General features: G+C 45.2%; 1 protein-coding gene across 1 annotated transcript in view; it reads left to right on the top strand.

Annotated features, from left to right (window-relative positions):
• LOC119459609 (kappaPI-stichotoxin-Shd2a-like) overlaps nt 1–4,633 on the top strand; it is a 63,665-nt gene extending 59,032 nt beyond the window's left edge. The window contains exons 2-4 of the mRNA XM_049670924.1: nt 2,004–2,189; nt 4,061–4,150; nt 4,560–4,633. Of these exons, the coding sequence (XP_049526881.1) occupies nt 2,004–2,189; nt 4,061–4,150; nt 4,560–4,585 (302 nt within the window). The 3' untranslated portion in view covers nt 4,586–4,633. The remainder of the gene's footprint in view (nt 1–2,003; nt 2,190–4,060; nt 4,151–4,559) is intronic.
• Nucleotides 4,634–17,894: the final 13,261 nt, after the last annotated feature.

The following is a 17,894-nucleotide window of genomic DNA, read 5'->3' as shown; positions in this document are numbered from 1 at the left end:
TCCGTGACGTCGTTTTCCTCCATCGCAGCCGAACGTGCGTGAAACCTCATTAAAAAGCACAAAGACGTATCCAGTAATTGAGATATTCTTTATTGTACCATCTGGATTAACCCAGTGATAAACACTGGGCCCCACGTTTCACCTTAGCTGCTTAACCATTAGTATGGAGTTTTTGGGTGGTGATTTTGCTTAGGCTTACGAAATATTCCGTCTATGCCAATATTCCAGGCAATGAAACGTTCCTTTCCATGTAATGATTCTTAATCTTACGTTAGGCCTCCTTACAGCGAAGGAGCGATGGAGGAAGCAAGCGTACTCTGGAAGCGAACTCTTGCTTCCAGTTTTGTGTACTAAGCGGGAAAAAGTACCACATTCTAGCGCAAAGCATGATGTGTTCCAGCAACACTGGCACGCCAGCGTCGTGCAACGCTATCCAAGCCAAACGTGCGTCTCAAACGAACATACCTGTAAAGTCGTACTTCGCAGAAGAGCAGACGGATCATCTGCGGGAGCTCATCACGAAGTACGAGAAGGTGATTGAGAACAAGCGCGCGGACGCCATCTCGATAAACGCGAAGGCCAAGGCGTGGCAGAAACTGTGCGCAGAGTACAACAGCAGGCCCTTTGCACGCCCCCGGGACGCCAAACAACACGAAGCAAAGGTGGAAGCGCGAGAATCTTCTTCACAGTACAGCTTCACGGGGTTTACCGCGTCGCGAAGTGACCTCACTGCCGGTGAATACCGGTACACTTCTCCGAACGCGAACTCAAAGGCATGGTTCAAAAATTTCATGAAGTCAGCCGCACTGCCAACTGGCCACGACGCCATATTTTTTGTAACTGCGCTGACAAGTTACAACACCGTGCTCACGCGGGTCGCGCTTCTCCGCAGGCGGGCTACAGCGCGCATGCGCAAGCAAGCATTTACGGGGGCAAGCAGTGAGGTGAAGCGCTCTTTCAGGCCGTGGAGCGGCGTAAGGATGCTATAAGGTACCTTTCGAACAACCTTACGCGATGGAAGCACAAAGGAAGCCTTTAATGAGGTCCCCTCAGTAAGGAAGCTTTCACAGTGGCATAAGGTGGCCTCACAGCAATGAAGGATTCCCACTGAGGCAAGGAACGTTTCATTGTTTGGGCCTAGGTTGTTTTTTTTATTGCGATAGCAATTATACGGACACTCCAAAGCAGATTTGTGCCGTCGGCGTCGCCGTCGTCGTCGCCGTCGCCGTCGCCGTGAGGTTCCGTATGACGTCAATGGAGATGAAATCGTCGCCGCGCGCCGCCTAACGCTGTATGTGCGAGTGAAAGGTCACGAGGGACGCGCGCTTTCACGGGGAGTGAACGCACGGCGGAGAACAAACGCGCGTTCTGTGCCGTGCTTCCTTAAGGGCTGCAGAAGTAGGCGTCTCTTTCCTGCTTTACAATCACCACATATGTAGAGCAAACGCGCCTTCTTCTGACGCACGAAAGGCCGTGGGGGGGGGGGGGGGGGGGGGGGGGGGGGAGGGGGAGGAAGAGAGGCGACGTTTAGCTGCGGCACCAACTGCCTATTTATCTCAGAGGCTCCGGCAACACTCACCAACGCCACACTCATTTTGTGCGAACGCGGGCAAAACGCCGACGGCGTCGACAACAGTTCTGCGTGTTGACGGTGCTGCTGCATGTCCAAGTTTATACAGCTGATAAAGCTAATATCATTACTCCGTATAGCTCTCTACAAATTTGCTATCGCAATTGATGCTTCGCGTTTCAGGTGAAACTGCGACAACTTTTTGTTCAAGCTTAGCAAATATTTTGTCCATGCCACTTTTCATCATGCGTTGCATGTTACTCAAAGCAGGTTAACCATGATTGGTGGTAAATGAATGAGCTGAAAAGGGACTGCTACACGAAATGGTAGCAATTTTCAAATCATAGGTAACGCAGAAGCTTTAGAAACATGTAGTAAATAAACGTGCTCAATAATAAACGTACCGACATGCGACGGTTGTTCTTCTTTTCAGGCCAGATGCGCAAGGCGGAGTGCTCGTTACCAAAGGATATTGGAAACTGCAAGGTTGGATGGAATCTGTCTTATCAGTGGTACTTCGACCCGGGCATGTCAGCCTGTCGACCTTTTCTTTATGGAGGCTGTGGTGGAAACAAGAACAGATTTGCATCGTGCGAGCTGTGTAACAGTGCTTGTGAAAGTGAGTAGCTGTTGATTGATAGATGCAGTTTGACGTTCTAGTGTAACACTTGGGTCATGACAGGCGGTGAGAGGGAGAAATTTTACTAGTGATTAGTCTGTTTTCTTTAAAAGGCGTGTGGTAGAATAGTGCCATTAGCATTTGTGATATCAAAAATTTCTCCCTAATCTGCTCGGGTTCTGACGTAACAGTTAGTGCATGGGGCCAACAGACCATTGAGGTGGCCGTCCATGTAGTTTCGAAGATGGCACTGTGGGTAGCGCTCTATCACCTTAACAGAACCCTATCAAACCGGAACCACCGGAACACTGAACTTCAAAAAGCCAACACCGATGCAACCAAACTTGAGCGAGCCGAGGTCCTGAAACTTTGTCCTAAGATCACAAGAACAAGTGGTCTTCCTACCACTACATTCTCAAACACACTTCGAGACGTGAACAACATCCTCAATATATACTACCTAATTCTGACCAGCAACCCCAAATTGAACCGATTTGCCCAGAGTAGCCTACATCCGCAAAGTTTATGTCGAGGACATTGTTGTGCATGCGAAACTAAAGACAAAGACGAAGCAAACATCGGGTCGCTGTGGCCGCCCCAAGTGCTCCACATCGTAACATACAAAGTTTACTACCACAACAAAAAGTACTGCATTGGATTGTAATTTCAAGTTACAGGTGTACATCAAGCAACGCAGTGTACTTTCTAGACTGTCTAAACAATACATAAATGAGACTTGATAACACGTTCATCCCAGACTCAACGGGCATGGCACAGATACAAAACAAGATTTACCTAAAGCAATAGCCAGCCACTTGAATGAACACGGCCATATATTCGATAAAGCAAGGCTCCATATACTACAAACAAATTTTCGTTCTCCTCGGGAGAGGAGATATACGAAATCATACCTCATACGCCAGTTTAAATGGCTACACCCGATGGGAATCGATTTGATACGTGACCACTTAGAATCGCTAATAGGTGTACATGAAACATCAAATATCAAATCAGTAACAAAAGCACCAAAGAGCGCAGCCAATCGCGCGGCAATTTTGCGTGTATTCGCGGCCTTCACTCGTGCTCGCAAAAACACTTTCATGAAGCACGCATTCAGCAACAGGAAGGTGTATCGCTAGTTTATCATGTTGGTAACTAATTTTATTTATGACACGTTTCATCTATTGATGATATTTCAGAAGTTGATTTATTACGACTTATTATGTAATGCGGCGGAATGCAAAAAATAATCTGAATATCTGCAAGGGACGCCAAATCACATTACCTTGGTTATTTCCAGCTACGTGGCCAATCGCATAATTTTAATGTTTTGCTCAAGTCACGTAGGATGCCTCATTTAGCAGCTCACTGTGCTGTACCACAGTCACCTGCCATCTACGTCACTCTTTTCCTGTACCTCCAACTTCCACTTACGCTAGTGAAGAGTAGCAGGCAAGAAATGCGCTCTCGAGGACAACCTCTCCTCCTTTCTCTTCCTAAAATCTCTTCCTTCTCCTTACGTGCACGTACTAAACTGCCGCAGCGTTAGAAATGGGCTATTAAAGTGTCCAGAGATGTGCAGTGTGTCACTTCGACAAACATTTTTGTGTAAAATAACAGGTTAGTCAAGAAGCTAAAACATACAGCCAATTTCATGTAGTATATATAGTGGCGTACCGGGACCTTACGTAAGGCCAGTCTCATTGTCATTATCTCCTAGTGGTGCATTTAGCTTTCATCTTCGTCAAAAGTCGCATGAGAGGGACTAGTTTGGAATTTTCACTATCCTTAAGAATGTAAAGTCTCGTTAGACCCTTTAATGATTTATCTACTATAAGTGCTAAAATTAGGTTTGTGTTAAACTAACGCAGCTAGCGTCTGTGCGAAGGAGAAGCCTGGGCCTAGTCCATTTTCCAGGAGCAGGAAACACCACAAAAGGCATCGATTTCACCGACGACGTTGTAAGTATCCTTTTCACGTATTCTTTGTAGACAGTATTAGGGCAGTGCCTGTTTGGCTGCTGCTCGGCTAATTTTAATCGACAAAAGGTAATTAGTTGGCTCGCTGTGCTGCGTCGCGCCAACATGTCGCACCCGCTTGGAGTTTTTTTTTGCGCACATTTCTAGGTCTGCGCACATTTGCGTGCCCAGAAACTAGCACAGCAATATGATCAGGTGTGATAGCAAAATAACAAATTGTGAAGGGTGTACTGTAACTACATACTTGATTTCACTCCACAATTTCGTGTGTATATATATATATATATATATATATATATAAATATACATTCTGAAACATATGGTCACCGTGTGTATAGTGATAATCCCGTTGAATGTGAGCTGTGCTTATCTTGACCTTTCTTCATTGCAGATCAAGATTATGACAGTGCGGAATGAGGGAACTTCTCAGTAGCGGCACCAATAAAAAGGTATATAGAGTCACAATGGGCAGTTGCCTGCTGGTACTACCGTTTTTTTTTTCCAACACATCGGTCTCTTATGCCGAATTCACTGGGTTTGAGTACTGGTATCACCAGTAACCTCAGGGCTCATCAAAATAGTAAACCATATCTATTGCCCGGTTGGTCGGCTTCAAGAGAACATTGAAATACAAAGAGAATGTTTATTATGGAATTCTGATCGGATTTATGCTTGGACTTTTTAAAGAAAAAACGACGCATTGGGTATGTCGCAGCTGTAGGAGACAGACGATAGTGTTGGTAGCAGAGATATATTAGTAATGTAGTTACAACCACACTGGCGCACCCTGCACATCATCAGAAAACGCCAACAAGTGAAAAACAGAATCGTGAAACATAATGGCATATCTATTTCCGAGGTCTTCTTTTGTTCCAGCTGGAAAAGATTAGCTTTTATGGTTTCTTAGAAGCGCAATGTTGGAATATTCTTGAAGTTTCTGAGATGAATGTGTAAATCGCTGATCGCCCTATCAAGACGAACTGTTTTTTTGAAAACTGTCAATACTAGGACGAGGACACCTTGGTCTGTATTGGCAAATAATCGGCATCTGCAGGTTTTCATCTCAAATCTTTCTTATTCCGTCGCTTGCAATGAACCATTATGCTACTCTGGCTTACGACAATTAAACAGCTCCTTAAAGTTTGTAGAATAAATTGGTTGGAGCTTCAGTCAATCAACCAAGCATTTATTCAATTTGAATTGAAACACCCGCTGTTTAGATGTTTAGTTCAATGGTGAAAGTACCATTGCGCTGTTTTACAGGGTGCGCTGCTTATTATACTGGACAGGAGCAACTAATCGTTACGTTAGCAATCAAATTAGAATTACAAACGATGTAGACTTATCGACACAACTGGTATGCTGAATGTGCAAACCGGTATTGAATGATTACACAGCATAAACTTAATGAACATTTATAAACTATGACTGAATTTGCAAACGGCTATTAAATGACTACACAGTAAAAAATTAATGAACATTTCTAAAGTATGACAATGTATCCCGTTGCGTTGCCGGTTACACATTTGCACACGCCTTCGCTATTGCCAGGCACCTACAACAGTGGTAAGACAAAAATAAGAACTGGGCCCTTACTTGCAAGTAAAGTGAACCCTCTGATAAACCAATGTTGCTACATTTCACATCAGTGTGCTCAGTTTCGTTACACACAACCGCATCGTATAAAGCAGAATAATTCGTTTCAGGATGGTGAATGAATGATTTTTTTCTCCCTGCCCCTTAGAGCCGCCAATAATTGACCTGGATATGTGGTTTCAAAAGGCGACTTGAACGTTTTATAAGAACATGTGACATGAGAGACAGTAAAAAACAGTATTTAATTTTAGTACAGCTAAAGAACTCCCTTACAAAATACTCGAATGTATATACAACTTATTGACTTTCTGTCAATGCTTTCTACAGGATCTTTGAATGAGACTACGTAATATTTACGATAAATGCCAGTGCCCCATAAGCCGCACCCCAAAAAGATATGTATAGCTTCAACATTGCATGAACAACTTAAGATACAAGAATTAAACAGAGCCGAGCCGAGGCGTGCAATTATATAGCTTAGGCGATTAACGCATTTTTCGAGGTATGAGAACACACTTCATTGGCCTATTGTAATTAGTTCGCATGTGCAGAACTTCGCGTAATTCAGCAAGGTGACTGTTGTAGGTTTATTATGCATTCTACTTTTGGTTAGCGTGCTCCGCTAAAGTCGCGTGAGTTTGTGATTCAACTAGGTGAGGACAGTTCGATCATTGTTGTCTTCGGTCACTATCACTTTTCTCTCCGACTGATGACAGCAGTCTTTTATAGGCCATTTATATTTTCAGGTGCTACAAGGCTTAGTGTAACTTGGATAAAATTCTACAGTTCAAGGTAGACAGATCTTCCTTACAGGAAAAGCATAGAGTTTGACCTGAGCTAGTGTACTCTGCAGTTTGCTACTGTGCTTTGGGAAACAGGGAAGAGAAGTGTAACTATAATGATGAGTGATGATGAGACAAAGGGAAGGAGTATGTGCTTTATGAGTACTTTACGCATTTAGGCAGTGACCCAACTAAATCTGATTGTCTAGTTTCGTGTCATGCAGGAATTTCAACGGCGCTTTCGATGTCTGTCTTGCAGTTGCAGTATGCAGCCATATACCTAGAATGGAGTTTTTCAACAGTGACTGGCTGTCAACGCTGTGCTAGGAAACTATCCAACGGCCGCCTCTGCGGTATCTATGATGGGCAATCACATAAAATGCATATGAACATTTCAGGCGTCTTGCAATGTTCGAAATTAGGGCTATTTTACCGCTCAAAGAGAGAGGGAAAATAAAGGTTATAAAAATAGCATGCGAGCGAATTCAGCGTAGGTACCGCCACCCTCGGAAAAACCTCCCACCATCCTGAAGTGCCGCTCAAACAAGCAGTCGCTTCCTCTGAGTTTTCGAGGCAGCGCCTGAAAAAAACTGCTCGCAACCGTTCACTCGGATGCCAGATTAGCAAACGGCAAGGGTTCCAGGCTACTTCCAGAAGGTGGCCTTGCCAGCAGGGAACGCGCAACGTTGCTTCGACTGCGCACGAGCTGTGTCTGGATGGCGGCGCGGCTGCACGCCAAGGGACGCTCCATCTCACCCGCCTGCGAACGTTGCGGCAACCCCGAGACCCTCGACCACCTTCTCTGTGCTTTCCAGCGCTGGAACAGGACAGCTCACGGGTCATAACTGCCTACAGGCAACAGGGTCTACCTGCTGCGACAACCAGCGACCTCCTGTTCCCTTCGCCTCCCCACCTCCGAGCTCTCCATAGCCTCTTGGAGTTTGTGGAGTCGAACGGGATCCCCGCCCATCGCTAAGCACTCGCCCCCGCAGGCCATCGCCTTAACCACCGTCCTCGTCCATGATCGGATGATACTACTGCTGCTTCTCCTTCTCTTCCCTTCCTCACATCTTTTCTCCCACTTCCCTTTCCCCTGACGCTGCGCCGTGCTCCCTATTGGGCAGCAGAAATAAGCGTAACTTTTCTTAAGAAACCCCTACTACTACCGTTCTGTAGTGGGGAGGTCTCCTCAGTCCAGGAGTGCAGTGGCCTCAGCTGCCCTTCTCGCTCGGTTGACCAGTTCGAGCTGGTCCGTCGAGTTGGAGCTGGACAGCCCTGCGTACGGATGCCGTGTAGTGGGGTGTGCCATGGGTGTGAGCTCTTGCGTGATTGCAGATCCCTATACCGTATGGTAGAGCGTTGCGCATTCATCGTAGAGTGACAACTTATAACAATACAGCGCAGGTTGTATACCGTGGTACCGATTGAAGTGTCCATATATGTTTGTTTACAGTTTGCGCCATACAAGAGCTCCCTATCACGTGAGAGCTTTATGCCGTGGTGATACTGTTCTTCGGGAGAGGTGGTGGTGTAGGATATGCGTGCAGGTAAATGGTATCGGATTGCGGCTGAAACTACTCGACGCGTCCCTCTCGTGCTTCCTGGTCTATGTCTTCTCGGGCACAGACGTGTGCCTGCTGATTGCGCCGTAAGCTTTTATGCCCCGGAGTCCATGTCCAAGTCGACGGTACGCAACGGATACATGGACTCAATGCGACGTACCGTCGAGTCCAAGTCGACAGCATGAAGTCTGTCCAACTCGGGAATTTTTATACGACCCATTCGCAAGCTGATCGTTGACGATAGGTATTTGATTGTCCCCGTGAGCGCTTTCTGATTATGAGGAGCTCCGAGTTCTCCGGAGTTCATTGTCTACTTTGTTTCGTGTGTCTTGCTACGACAACTATTACTACGGTAGTGTGCCTTGTTGTTCTCCCATGGAATCTCCAACCGTTCTTTTCGTGAGGTCGTCTACGTACAAGACACGTTTGATATCCTATATTTCCTCGAGTTGTCCTGGGAGTCTCATTATGACCACATTGAAAAGCGACGGCGACAGCATTGCATCTTGTGGCGCTCCTATATTTCGTCTGTGTGCTTTCCGTAAACGAACGTTTTCCGGTATTATCATGGCTTTACGATCCGCGAGGAAAGCCCTTAAGCAGTCGCAATTCATCGGGAGTAGTTCGTGTCTATGAGAATGGCTAGTATGGCTTCATACCCCATGTTAACAAACGCCCCCTTCAGGTTTAGTTGGAGATTTGCTTTCCAACGGCACGGCATTGCTGTAGTCGGTACTTCTCCTTTAAGATAGAAGCGCGTCATGCATTGACAACTTGGGATGTAAACAAAATACCATGTTCGGCATCATTTGAAGCTCTTCGAGATGTGTTTAGTCTGTCTAGGACTACGCGTTCTATCAGTTCACTGAGGCAAGACGTGACAGAAATCGGTCTTGAATTCTCCAAGCAGGACCAGCTTCCCCGCGTTGGCATTAGTGTGATATGATCTCAACATGGTTGAATTTTTGCGGTCAGGTTCCTATGGCCAAGTGTACTTACATTGTAGACTTCCACTATTGTTTGCACGGTTGTGTCGTCCAAGTTGTCTATTTATTTATTGGTATTTTCTAGTGTAGCGACGTCAGCCGATGACTGTGCTAAGTGTATAGACTGGCGAATGTACGTACTTAGCAGAGTACGCAATAACTGATAATCGGTACCTCCATAATTGTGTAGTATTTCGCTCACCGTGCGCTGGCTTTTTCTCTTGCTCTGGGTTGAATCTAGTAGACACCAGAGCTCCTTGAAGAGAGTTACAGAACTGGGGTGGTATAACGTTAAACTATTCCCCCCGAAACTGTTTTTATTCCAAATTCGCCGTTAGCCTTCCGTGATAAGTCAAAATGGTTCGGGTCCAGCCCATGTGGCGGGCGCCGCGCTGATACGGGCAGAGCCCGAGCCATTTTAACTTATCAGGGAGGACTAATGGCCGATTTTAATTACAACAGACTGGAATAGTTTTTACATTGCGCCAGCCCTGGTCCAAGTTCTGTCGTGCAGCTCGGCGTAGCGCTCCTCCTCGTCCAGTAGCTTCAGAATGCGAATTTTTCTCTACAGGTTGTACCACTTGCTTCACCATCTCCTCAGCTGACTATGACGAGATTCCCACTTGTGTAATAGCAGGTCTTTAGTCGAGACCTCCAAATTTATTATCGCTTAGGCTTTTCGCATTTCTCTTTCGCCCCGGAACTTCGCCCAGTCAATGATTTTAGTGTGTGTATCTTTCTTCGTGAAACGTTTCCCAGGTGTACCGCGATGCCGAGTATTGCGTGGTCGCTTCCGAGGCTCTCGTGAGTCCTTTCCTGCTCGACGTCTCGAAGTCTGGACGAGAGCGCAGGACAGGGCCAGGCGACCTGTCTGGTTAGACAGGCGGACCCGACCTGTCTAACCAGGATAGGCTGTTGCCTATCCTGGTTAGACAGGTCGGGTCCGCCACTATCGTAAGTCGATGATGTTGTATGATGTTGTGCAACGTAGTTCCATTTTTGGTGTGTTTTACTTACCACCACGCCTTGTGCGCTAAGTTGAAGTCGCCTATAATGCGTATAGCGATCGAACAATGTAGAAATGTACCATGTTCACAAAGGCGTTTGTTTACCGCATGTAATACTAACTCTCTTACTTTCTGCGTCGGCTCCATGCCACATATTCCTATATGATCCCAATTCGCTATGGCACTAGCTTGCCAATGTTACCCAAAGCATTGAGGTGTAGCTATGACCGTATGACCCGCCGTGGTTGCTCAGTGGCTATGGTGTTGGGCTGCTGAGCACGAGGTCGCGGGATCGAATCCTGGCCACGGCGGCCGCACTTCGATGGGGGTGAAATGCGAAAACACCCGTGTACTTAGATTTAGGTGCACGTTAAAGAACCCCAGGTGGTCCAAATTTCCGGAGTCCCCCACTACGGCGTGCCTCATAATCAGAACTGGTTTTGGCACGTAAAACCCCATATTTAATTTCAATTTTATGACCGTATGACGCAAACGCAGTGACGACGGAATAAACCATGAATGATAGCAATAGAAAGACAGAGGCGTATAACGACGACGCCATGACGAGAATGAGATGATAATTCCTAAGTTTTGACGTCGCTACAACGATGACAGCATCAGGACAGTGAGATGACGACTGTATAACGACGATGGTGTCACGAAGGTATGACTACAACCGGAAAAAGAAGCGTTAATGACGACAATGGCACGACCAAGACAGCATCATGACGATTGTATCACAACAGATGCATGATCGCGTCTATGTGACGATGACGCAATCACGAGGATGTCATGACATCGGCGGCATAATCAAGATCGAATGAAAGTGTTTAAAATACTCTTATTAACAGGTGATCCTTGTAAAATATTTTACGGCAATTTAAAGTGTCATGATTATGAAGGAATAAAAACATTTCGCGGGGTATTAGTGTCTAACTCTCCGCAATAATATGCCATTTAGCGGCATACGCAAAATTTAGCCCTTTGTGATTCTGTTCCATCTGTTCTTTTCCCAGGTTTGACAGCTGTAAATACGATCAAAATAACAATATGATTGAAATACCTGCAGAATATTGCGTCCACTAAGCAAATCCAGTGTCGCCTGCTCTAGCTGTACGGCCACTTTTGTCGCTACAATTTAGCTCACACAGACACAGAAGTTTGCCGTTTGTTCCGCCAATTGCGCAAATTAACCACATTTGCATATGTGTTTAAGGGCTTTATAAAGCATATTTCATAGTATGCCATCTATTTCAGGAATGAGGCTAGATTGGACAGCTGCCTTTCCTGGTCAGCACTTTGGGTCATTATATTTTTGCCATTGAATGGTGCCCGAAATGCCAACCTGCGCACTCTGTGTGTGCCTCTGGGTATGTGCACAGTATACAATATACCCTTAAGTAAATCACACACTATGAAATAGGCTTTATGATGTAACTTTAGTACATATACTTATGGGTTATAATTGACCACGTGGCGGAAGAAACGGAACAATTCTGTCTATGTGTGAGCTAAATATGCAGCGACATAAACGACCCACAGGTAGTGCAGAAGACGATGGATTCGTTTATTGTACGCAATCCTTTGCATGTATTTCAAGCTTAGTGTCATTTTGATTGTTTTTACAGGTCTGACACTTGGGAAGTGAACAGACCGTTGTCTGGTCCCTAAGGGCTTCGTTTTAGCGTATGCCTCTAAAAGGCGTTGTTGCGGATATTTCAGCACTGGCACTTCCGGGAAAACTTTAAAAGAAGTTCATTGCTTCATAATCTTGAATATTGCGTGATTACATCAATTCTGATATCTCAGAGTGCACTAAATTATTTTTCATAAAAGTTATCTGTCGTTGCGTGTAATTTAGGCTCTTTTCTAAATAAAATGGATCGTGAACTAAGCAATAAAAGTATGCCTTTCACGACACAACGTCGAATGCAATGCAATATTTGACGCCTGCCATTCCTTTCACAATTGGATCTTGCAGTTGGGTACGGGAGTTGGGCGACGTTGAGGAGGACATAAAGAAATAAAGGCTTATTTACATTATTTACAGTATTAGCGCAAAGTCAAGAACAGTATAAGTCATCGAAGGCCGGCAGCAAATCGGACGCTGCGGCCCGTGGCAAGAAGAACGTCTCTCTTCTCGATCTCTTTCTCTCTTTTAACCCCTTCGGTCTCTCGGGGTCACGTCATGATCAGCCAATCGTCGAGTCCACATAGGTGTCGTCATTTTCCTCCAATTGTAGAGGCCCGCGCAAGTGGCGTCATATTCGGCCAATGGCGACGCTCCAAGGGCTGCATTCTCCGATGGCGGCCTTCGTCCGGCGTTTCCTCCCCGCCTGGTAGGCGCTGAGCTGGCTGCAGATTCCGGGTGGTTGTCTAACGGCATTGCAGAGTAGAAAAGTAACTTTTCTCGGGACAGGGTCAACCACCGTGAACCGGGCAACCCTTCTGTTGCACTTTCGTGAAGAGTCAAGCAGGGGGGGGGGGGGGGGGGGGGAGACAAGAGCTCCCCGCGCGCCACGCGAGGTGGGATAATCAACAGCTTTGACGAGACTGATATAACGGTCGACGCGCCCCTGCGCACCAGGATTGACAGGGGACTGCGAGCGCTTAAGCTCGGAGAACTTGACGGATGTGCGTGTGTAACATCAGTCATAAATTCCCTAAAAAAAATCAGCGCTGTTCCTGGATAGCGTAAAAATGGGAGCAGATGTGCGGAACCCCTGAAATGACACGCCTTTAGCAGACCCACATGAGTGACGTACGCATTTATGCCTCAAATCTTAGCGCACATCTAGCGAGAGTCCTTTTAATATTGCGATATAAATGGCTTCAAGCATGCTTGATGTTATAAAAATTATGAGTTTCAACTATTTGTCAGCTATTTCCTTTTCAGGAAACGTTGATGAGCTGATCATATTGTACCCTGCAAGTATTTTATTGTCATCGTTCCCATGGCTTGCATGGGTAAAAAGTGCGATATATTCAATGAAGTGAAAAACACTTAATTATCGCATTTACCTCGCATATCCTGCTGAATCAACTTTTATGGGACTCAATTTGTAGATCGAAATAATAAAATTGGGCCAAGGTAGTTTTGGGGAATTACTGCAGTTCTCACTGTCGTAATACGGATAAAGTGGTCACAATACATAGTTACGTGATCTGAAAATTTCAAGACCAACATTTCCTACCCATAATGTCAAATCGCATTTTACACTTAAGCAGGATCCGATGAAATCACCATACAGTTCATCAATACCCCGGTCCAAAGAGGAAGTGATAGGAACGGCATATGACAGATGAGGCATACGCTTAGAGGATAATCTCAGTGCATAGAGATTTCAGTAGCTCAGAATATACCTTTAAAATTTAGTTTCTAGGTATAATGAAGCCTACAACAACGTAGACGGGGACTATTATGGACTACTCTCAAGCACGAAGGCAAATATTAACGAAAGCAAATATTAACCAAAAACTTAGCGGAGCAAATGTACGCAATAAGATGAGTCCACTCAGCACATCCAAACGGAATGCAGAGGGATTCACCCATTAGGCCCCTGCATAACGTAAACTTTCTAGAAGCCCTTGTATTAAAATGGACGGACTAATGAATCGGTCAGCAGTCGAAATAATCAGTAGACGTTTCGAGTATTGGTGGGAAAAAAAACCATGGAAGAGATTGATATGAGCGGATCCGTTACAGGCATTTGGTAGTGGTACAAAGCAGATACGTCTTTAGGAAGAGAAAGAAGATTAGGGAGATATGTAGAAAAACGATAGAATGAATAGCAGTTATAGCGTACCCTGTAAGCTAAAACCACGGTAGGTGATTACTTGTCCTCCCCCCCCCCCCCGCCCCCGTTTCAGAAAAGGTGCCAATAAATCATCATCATCATCGATGTGCGATAAGGGAGTCCCGCTTCACTGCACGCTTCACGCATAATTCGTTTCGGCGGTGATACTACGCTGCGTCCATGTACAGGGTGTCCCTAACTATCAGTGTGTCCTCAGTATCAACGCAAAATTGTCGCGCGACTGGTCGCTCGAGGCACTTTGCGTGTATTCGCGGGCTACTATCGGGAGTACAACCTGTATAGCTTTAATGCTAAATGCAGGCAAACAGACGCGCACTACCGTAAACAGTTATCGTGAAATCGGTTCTGCCGAACATTTCCGAGAATTACAAAAAAAGCCAGCACTTTTGCACGTACATAATACTATACGGTGTCTTGGCGTGGAAAAAAGCAAACCGGCCGTCTTTGAGTGTTGGGGTGTTGCTTCCATTGGATCGATGATATTGTTCATGGTCGGCGTAACACATTGCTCACTGTTTGTGAAAAAAAAACCTAATAAATTGACGCTTAGGTTTGTTGCCGCGGTTGGTTATTTAGATAAAGCTTTCAAGCTGGTGTTTGTGCCTGGCGCGGCAGTGATGGCGTTGGCTTAACCACTCTGACGAGCGGCTGACTTTTCTTCAGCACTGCTGACTTACTTGCTAAAGATTATCCGTTGTGTTTTCGGTTGTGTCATGTATCGCACAGTTGAATACAATAACTGAAACTCATGTGGTCGAACGTAGCAAACTATAGAATTCTTCAATAAGGAAAGCCGGCTGTATATCGGCATCATGGGGCCAGAATATACGAATGTGTTCCGGAAGCTTCACAATTTGTTGTCTTCAATTTTGTACATTATCGCAAGAATTCTCTAGCTCAAGTTTTCTCTGCAAGCGGACGGCTACATAGAAACGAATAAGCTTGCGTATACATTCCCGAACCTTCGCTTTTTTTACTCTTAAATAGGATAAGAGTCGCAATAAACTTGATGGCTGCGTGAATGCTGCAGTCACCACATTGTTGTTAACATGCGAGATTATCTTTAACAGAAATTACTATCTGAACATTTCAGAAAGGCGTGCTTTAGGAGGATGTAGTAAAGTCATTTGCCCTAAATAGTGACATGGTGTTAACGACGTAACAAGGCAAGAGTTGTGGCAGAGAAGAATACGTATTCCTTATAGCGCGAAATTGCTAAAAAAACAAATAATACCTGGGTTCAAACTTGTTTATTAAGGTAACCATTCTTAACAGTCTCGAATAGAATCATAACTGTGAGTTTCTACTTTCATAACTTTTGTATTTTTTGTGATAACATATAAACGGGCTGAAAAAACTTCAAATGTTAAGTATTTGAAGCACTTTAGTAGAAAAACACCGGAGGCTGCTTGAGTAGCAGTTCTAAGGTAAATATTTACTGAGGAAAAAAATTTGCAGTTTAGGGGAGTTTAATAAATAACCTAGAAGAAGCTTGAAGACCGCTAACGTCAAATGGGCATGGCTATACCCATGGGCGAAATCAATCACTGAATTCCTGTCAAGTACTCGCTTCTTCAGCAGCGGTTCGTACCTTGCGAGGAGACGCCATAATGTGTACCGAAGAGGTATCCAGAATACGTGGCGCACATCTCACATCCCTTGACCCGTGGCACGGTAAGTTGTTGTTGATGGTGATGATTGTTTAATGGAATTTTCAGAATGGGTTGGTGACAAACAGTCACCTAGCCTGCTTGTGTCAACCAGGTCCAGTTACATGCAGCACGCAACTACTACATGCAACTTACATGTCGGGTATGCTGCGTTTGCAGACGCCACAAAAGTGGCGGACTCTCGGGAATGCGTTGATTGCGCGCCTCGTCTGAATGGCATCTCGTCGTCTACGCCTGCGCACCTGCCTAGGGCGCGTTTATAGGGCATTTTCCCGCTACCTGATCGAGAGCAAGCGCTTGTGTGGCTCGGTAGTACAGTATCCGACTCCCACGCAGCGGGCTTGGGTTCGATCCCGGCGAGGTCCACGTGCTTTCTTTCGCATTTCCGGCGATAGCAGCTATGGTCAGTAGCAGCAGCGGCGGACACCATCGCGAACCGAAACGGCTATTGGAATGAGCCCATAACAGCTTATGCTGCAAAAAATATTTGGTGTAGAATACGATTGCTAAGATTTATTTTGTGGAACAGACCTACTGCTAAGAGTCAAGAGAAGCCTCCGAAGGCATGAAGAAAGAAACGGTGACCGACACGTCCCCCAAACTCATGTTCAAACATTGAAACTTGTGAAGATTCCACGCAATATGCGAATGAATATCATGCCAAGCATTCTGCAGGTACCTGGCAGTCAAACATCGTTTGTGGTGCCGGAAAGCAATAGCAGGTGACCCAATGTGTTCGTGTATAGCAAGCAGTTGCGTCTGGAGAGTTGGGAGCGTAGGTGGGTGAGATAATCCTATAGCAACAAAGGCGTCACTGACCTTTACTCCGGCCAATTCACGGGAGCTTACGACATAACCATTGTTGGGTTCTACCTGGGTTGCTGACTAGGGCAAGCGACAGAAACACTGATTGTCAGGTTATCAGCAACTGCGTGTCATGTATTATTCGGTTGGCACAACGCCGCAGCGTTGCAACATAACGTAAACTGCTACGAGAAAACCATGGTAGGAAGTGGACACAAACGGTGGAGGCAGTTTGACAAGCTGTTCTAAGTTAATCATTTTCCGACTGATACGTCTGTATTTGAGATAGTTTTATTTAACAACCTAGGAGAAGCTAGAAGAAAGCGGGGGTATGAGCCATTGCTTAAGGGGGTATGAGCCATTGATTGTCTTACGTAGCGGACATATTTACCTTTGAAGCAATTTAATTTCGTAGAATCGCCAGCGGCAATGATGGCCGAATACTGCTAACCACGCCGCCGAGCAAACTCGAGATCGAACAGAAGCGACAACGGCGGACTGCGGGCGTATCTTCAGTTACGTCGTTCTCTCCTTCGCAGCTGAACTTTGTGTGTAACCTCATAATTTAGAAATTCTTTAATAAACCGTCGGGATTAACCAAGTGATAAACACCGGGGCCGCACATTTCCGCTTCGCTGGTTAACCATCTTCATGGAGCAGAAGGGACGACGAATTTTTTAAGGTTATCTTGAATATCCAAAAATGCCCTGTGGCACTCGTCCTTGAGATGGACAATTCGAAAGCGGACATTTATAGCATGAGAAATGGAAACATATATGGAACGAAATATAAAAACTGACTAACTACCTTCCTAAATGTTTACTTTAGGGATAAATTTGCGACTTACAAATTGTAGCTGATGAGCTTGCAAGACGTATCCACTTGAAATTATTCTCTATGATGCACCAGTTTTGAGATATTCTTTCCCAAATCTTGGGATGAAATACAAGGCCGTTTCATTACCATTTGTACTTCAATGCTTGAAAAAGCGTTTTGTTAAAAAGTAAGCGCAACAACAGTGCATTTTCCCGGCATGTTTGATGGTGCGTATATCCAAACTGGTATCATTCTGGAAATTCATTCAAAGTGGATACGCCTTGTTATCTTACCGAATAGAATTCGTAACTGTAATACTTGCCGAGCGCTGATAAGTAAGAAGTCAATTGGTTATTTTTAATCGTTGAATATGTGCGTACATTTCGCTTGCTTACTCGGGCAAAATTCCGTGCGATAATTAGGCTTAGAATCCGTTGCGGTAACTGAAGTCGCCATGTATGACAAGAGCAAAATGTGCCAGAGCGATGCAAAGCTGAATTTATCACACTAGTCTACAAAGTAGTGTAGGTGGGTTATCTGTTGTACTGCTTAACCACTCTAACAGTGACGACATTCGCGTTATTCGTTTACTTCGATTTGTGTGCCTGGTCGCATGCATTCCTTTCAGTGGACTGGCTGTTTCCCAACTTACTCAATGTTGAATCGTTCAAAGTTCTATGTTCAT

Source organism: Dermacentor silvarum, chromosome 7, assembly GCF_013339745.2.
Source record: "Dermacentor silvarum isolate Dsil-2018 chromosome 7, BIME_Dsil_1.4, whole genome shotgun sequence".
Lineage (NCBI taxonomy): Eukaryota > Metazoa > Arthropoda > Arachnida > Ixodida > Ixodidae > Dermacentor > Dermacentor silvarum.
This window is presented reverse-complemented; position numbering and strand designations above follow the sequence as displayed.